This window comes from Engraulis encrasicolus, chromosome 4, assembly GCF_034702125.1.
Source record: "Engraulis encrasicolus isolate BLACKSEA-1 chromosome 4, IST_EnEncr_1.0, whole genome shotgun sequence".
Taxonomy (NCBI): domain Eukaryota; kingdom Metazoa; phylum Chordata; class Actinopteri; order Clupeiformes; family Engraulidae; genus Engraulis; species Engraulis encrasicolus.
Genome location: NC_085860.1, coordinates 29,046,577 through 29,051,782, shown reverse-complemented (window position 1 = coordinate 29,051,782; position 5,206 = coordinate 29,046,577). Strand labels below are relative to the sequence as shown.

Genomic DNA, 5,206 nt, shown 5'->3' with positions numbered 1-5,206 from the left:
GGAATACACACCAGCTGTCATAAGCATAAGGCTAGAGCGTTGTGGACAACAATAAGCCAATCTGTAAGAAACCAAAGGGACATATGCACTCGTTCAGTAGATTTTTGAGTCAAACCTCATTTTCGCTCTTAGAAGCTACATTCAAATCTAAGCGCTCATGAAGAGATTAGAGTGAAAATTACAATTTTTAGCATCTAGCTCCATTGGGCCCCGTTTATTTTGGTCTCCGCCGATACCCCCAGTGGAATTCTGGTGGAACTGCAGCCAAAATGCCGGTACAATGGGAGTGCTACGGCTGTTCTAAAAGGGCTGTGGCGGGAGTCAGACTGGATTTAGTGTGTGCTGTGCAGTGCTAGGAGGAATAATCGGAGCAAGTCTTTGTGTTTTACACCTACACCACACATTTGACCAAAATGTCCACCGAAGCTGCTGAAGTTAAGGAAATCGAAGAAGCAACTACAGAGGAGCAGCAGGTCGGATCCTTTCACATAATGAGGAGATATCCTATGATACAAGGCTAGCGAGCTAGGAAGCTAACGGTTTTTTTTTAGCTTGGTCAGGCTGTCATGCTAGCAATCCAGTGCGTTTGTGTCTAATCTAGAACTGGCATTACTGAGCCTGAGCCATCTCAAATATTTAAAAGTGCATGGTTTAAAATGCCCCTTTCTTAAATTAAAGAAAGGCTTGGTCTCAGCCTGTTGGAATCCTTAATGGGTTCAGTAGGTTTTATAATGTGTCAGCCTAAACAGTGTGACTTAGCTATGCAGTGTTGTCGGTATTAGCCTATGGCTCACTGGTGAATTAAAAATCTGGCAGGCTACTGTGGTTGCGCCCCCAGAATTCACGTAAATTAACTTTTGATTATGCATGACCGTGCTATGTTCTATAACTAGATGCGTGCTAACACACAACCATAATGTTTTGTGTTGGCACACAGTGTACCCTCCTCATTGTGTGTTAACATGTAACAGAGTGGCCAAACATCCCATCCTCACGGATGTGTATTGCATGCATGCTATGCCTACCTAATGCATTGTTCTACCTATGGCATTTCAGAAAACATGTAGAGCTAGGAACACTTGAAGTACATTGTGATCCGAAGGACTCGGAGTTCATACTAGCTGCGAGTTGAAACCCCACCACGCCAATGTAAAAGGATATCGTGTGCAGACACCTTCCTCCTCTTTCAATGGGGAGACCGTCCCACGCGCCCTTCCTGCAGTCTGACTGGCATGGGCCTGCATAACAGGGGGACCACCGGGTTCCACCATTGATAGCGTAGATTTAGTGGGAAAAGTTTTTTTTATAGACTTTTCAGAGGACACTGATGTAGGCTACTGCACTGTAGAAGCAGCCAGCTACATACCCAAGGGCAGCTATTGTTATTCAGTCAACATTGGCATACCGAGCTTGTTTTCAGCTAACACCAGTTAGCGCAGTGTAGTTGGACCATGTGAAACTAATATCGAATCAGTTCACTCCAATGCTTGCAAGTATAACTTACTGGATGATTTCTTTAGACTGTCATTCTTCAGCAGCTAGCTCAGCTGCTACCTAGCAGCGTCATAGTCTAATAATCATTTGATGGCCGCTTACTTCAGTCACAGGGTCGATGCCTAATCACTTATTATTGGGTAACATTTACAGGGTTGATGTTCAGTGAGTCACTGACAGTGATGCCTCCTCTGTAATACATGTTTATGTTGAAGGTGAAGATTGTGCCACATCCCAGGAAAAGGTGCAGGACAAACGCTGACTGTAGTTTTTGGATGAAATAATAGAAGAAAACAAAATGGATGTGAAGTGTGCGGACCTCTCATTCCGAGAAATACATGATCATGACCACTGAAAGGAAATGAGCTCAATGGGCTCTATTACTCACTGGACTAGCGATAGTGCCCACTGGCTTTGTTTTAACAGAAACATAAACCCCAAGTCTGTAATTAGGAGACTTACAGGGGGTATTCCAAGAAGCTGGTTAAGTGATAAACCTGGCTAAATTAATCTTATAATAAACAGCCTTCACGTGTCATTTAGTTAAACAAAAATATGGACTCCAGGCTTTTATAGTAGGTGATTTACCACTACCTCAAAGTTAACTTACCCTTTAGGTATCTGACTTAACTTAGGTGGTAACAAAACCACCTTATGGAATAGGCCTCTGGAGTGAGCACATTTGTTGAGACTTGGTGTGTGTGTGTGTGTGTGTGTGTGTGTGTGTGTGTGTGTGTGTGTGTGTGTGTGTGTGTGTGTGTGTGTGTGTGTGTGTGTGTGTGTGTGTGTTTCAGGAGATGCACGATACAGTGGTGAGCCCGGAGAAGGCGGAGGAAGCCAAGCTGAAGGCCAGGTACCCCCACCTGGGTGCCAAGCCAGGGGGCTCAGACCTGCTGCGGAAGCGGCTACAGAAGGGCGTGAGTGGCTCCACTGCTTATAATTTTGCAGTTGTCACATTCGTGATTGCGATCAAACAACGAGCAAATTGACACAGTGCACATGACATTTCTAACCACATCGCTTTGCTCCGTTTTGGGGGCACTGTGGCACAGTGCGCTAAGCCCCCCACATCTAGGCTTGCATGCCCATTGGCACGGACACAGGTTCAAGTCCGGCCTGAGTTATCATATGCCAATCCTACCCGTTCTCTCTCCCGCTGATCTTCCTGTCTCAATCTTTGGCTCTCCTGTCTAAATAAAGGCTAATAGGCCCAAAAGAAATAATTATTATTATTTGCTTTGTTTTGATCATTTTTGTGCCATCACAGATGTGGTGATTATGCGTGATTATTAGGCAGTGATGGAGGTTTCTTAAATATTTTTGTGAGCTTTTTGGCCTTTATTATTACAGGACAGTCTGAGAGTAGGCAGGAAATGATTGGGAGAGAGAGATGGGGCAGGGTCAAGAAATGACCCCGGGCGGCCGGACTCGAACCAGGGTCCCCGTGGGCAATGTAAGCCCAAATGTGGGGGGCTTTGCGCGCTGTGCTGTGTTCTAATCTGTCACTCACGCACTGTTTGTCACTCCACAGCCAAAGTACTTTGACTCAGGCGACTACAACATGGCCAAGGCCAAGATGAAGAACAAGCAGCTTCCGGCAGCTTCTGCCGCCGCCCCAGAGAAGGTGGAGATCACCGGCGACCACATCCCCACCCCCCAGGACCTCCCGCAGCGCAAGACCTCCCTGATGGCCAGCAAGCTCGCAGGCTGAGAGCAAACACCACCTCTGAGACACATCTCCTCTCTCTCTTCCTTTTTCTCCTCTCCTCCTCCTCCTCCCTCCCTCCTGGTCCTGCTCTCTTTTCACCTCCCTCATGGTCAGCAAGCTTGCAGGCCAGCAGCACTTCCCAAAAAAACATCTATGCTCTCCTCCTTTTTTCCTACCCTCTCCTCTTCTTTCCCTCTCTCTTCCTCTCCCTCCCTCTTCCTCCCCTTCCTCTTCCCCCTTCCTTCTCTCTTCCTCCCCCTTCCTCTTCCCCCCCTTCCCTTTCCTCATCCTCTATCTCCCCGCCCCCTATATTCTCACTCCTCTCTCTCCTCTGCTGCCCCAACACCACCCTTGCACAAGAGCTCTGAGAAAGAACACCAGCTCCACCAGTCGAAACCCCTGTGCCCCCCCCTCAATGACTCCAGGCCCGTCCAGTAGTGCTGCTTCAAGAACGATGATGTCATCAGAGCGACTAGGCTGTTGGAAGAGGCTTTTTTTGTTGCAGAGGTGGCTCCAAACATTACTGTGTACTATTATAGTAGAGACGGTGAATTTTTTTTTAGCATCATCTGTTCTTATGGTAGAAAGAAGGCAAACGGCATACTGTGTGTTTAGTGTTTTACGGTTTTAAGGCCCCAAAATCCTGAAGATTTCTTCATCATTGCATCATGAGAACTCTTCCTGAATGATTTCACGCGCATCCTATCTATCCTCCCTCTGGGCAGTGAGAAGACGCAGGCTCTCCTATAGCTCTCCGCCACGCCGCCGCTCCTGGATTTCCCCACCCAGTTTAAGGCCTTATAACCCTCCTCCACACGGCCATCACCTGTGGACATTTGGGCAATATTTGTCCCACTTCCCTGAGTGAGCCCTTCCAGGTCTCTGCTTCGACTGACACCAGTGCCACTTACGTTCTATGGCTTGGAAAACGTGGATTAAGGATGAACTCAGAAGTGTGTGTATGCATTTAATGTCACGTTTGTGCCAATGGTTTTGTAAATAAAAATAAAAAGTTTTGCACTATACTTCAGATTTAATGAGTTTATTTGTTGTCAAAGCTTATTGTTGAACAAAATGGAACAGTCTAAGCAAAGAATACGAGACACGTAGTTTCTTCTAAAAACATGGCTAGCAGACTAATAGGAAGTGAGTGCACAGTGTTACACTTATTTTGATCCTTTGTAATGTGCACTGTTTGGTGAAAGTTGAATGTGTTCACAAAGTAAAACTTAAGTGATCCTTTCATGAATTAATGCAGTCTATGGATGAGTTGCTGGAGGATATTTGGAGCTACTATGTGATGTAGTTGCACAATAGAAAGATGTCACAATTGTTATTCCAATCCATGGCATATCATAAGGTCCTTTGTCAAAAGATTTGACCTTCAGGATTACTGTCTCAACTGCTTTTCTACTTTTCCCCCCAAGATAAGACTTGAATAAAAACTAGTTCATTCCACATTGAACAGATTGCAAATGCCTACAATTCTTAGTGTGAGTGAATATTGAGTCCCCCATCCTCCAAAACATTCCTGAAATGACATTACATTAGATTTCCGGGGTTTTAAATAAATAAATGTGAATCAAATTAATCTTCAAATGCAGATTTTAATATCCAATACAGCCCTGTGTGCTGGACTACAGCAGCCTATTCTACATTACGCAGTTCTAGGTTCATGGTAGGCTACATGACACACCACTCCACCTCTGAGCAACACAGTGGCCCTCATTTATCAAAGTAGCGTACGACGAGAATCATACGTACGTCGTGCGTACGTTCTTTTTCTACGACCAGTTGGCATTTATCAAATCTCATCGTAAGCGCAGGAAAGATGAAATCCTACGACTGCTCTCAGACGGTGTACGCCGTTTTCAAGTTGGACTTGAGATGACTATGATCACCAACTTGAGCAGCAGCTCAGCAACAACTCATTATCATAAATATGTGGCCTACATAATTACAAAATGTTTTTAGATTGTATATTTTGGCTATAAGACAACGTCT

The 5,206-nt window shown here is 45.3% G+C and overlaps 1 protein-coding gene across 1 annotated transcript; it reads left to right on the top strand.

Annotated features, from left to right (window-relative positions):
* Positions 1-287: 287 nt before the first annotated feature.
* LOC134447578 (cAMP-regulated phosphoprotein 19-like) lies at positions 288-4,227 on the top strand. Its single transcript, XM_063197097.1, has 3 exons — positions 288-473; positions 2,289-2,411; positions 3,026-4,227. The coding sequence occupies exons 1-3, from the start codon at positions 414-416 to the stop codon at positions 3,203-3,205; spliced, it is 363 nt and encodes a 120-aa protein (XP_063053167.1). The 5' UTR covers positions 288-413; the 3' UTR covers positions 3,206-4,227.
* The last annotated feature ends 979 nt before the right edge of the window (positions 4,228-5,206 follow it).

Bases quoted from the DNA above. Each gene is read 5' to 3' on its own strand.
- LOC134447578 (XM_063197097.1), top strand. From the start codon at position 414: ATGTCCACCGAAGCTGCTGAAGTTAAGGAAATCGAAGAAGCAACTACA. The intron at 474-2,288 runs GTCGGATCCTTT...TGTGTGTTTCAG, and splicing joins CAACTACAGAGGAGCAGCAG to GAGATGCACGATACAGTGGT. The intron at 2,412-3,025 runs GTGAGTGGCTCC...GTCACTCCACAG, and splicing joins GGAAGCGGCTACAGAAGGGC to CCAAAGTACTTTGACTCAGG.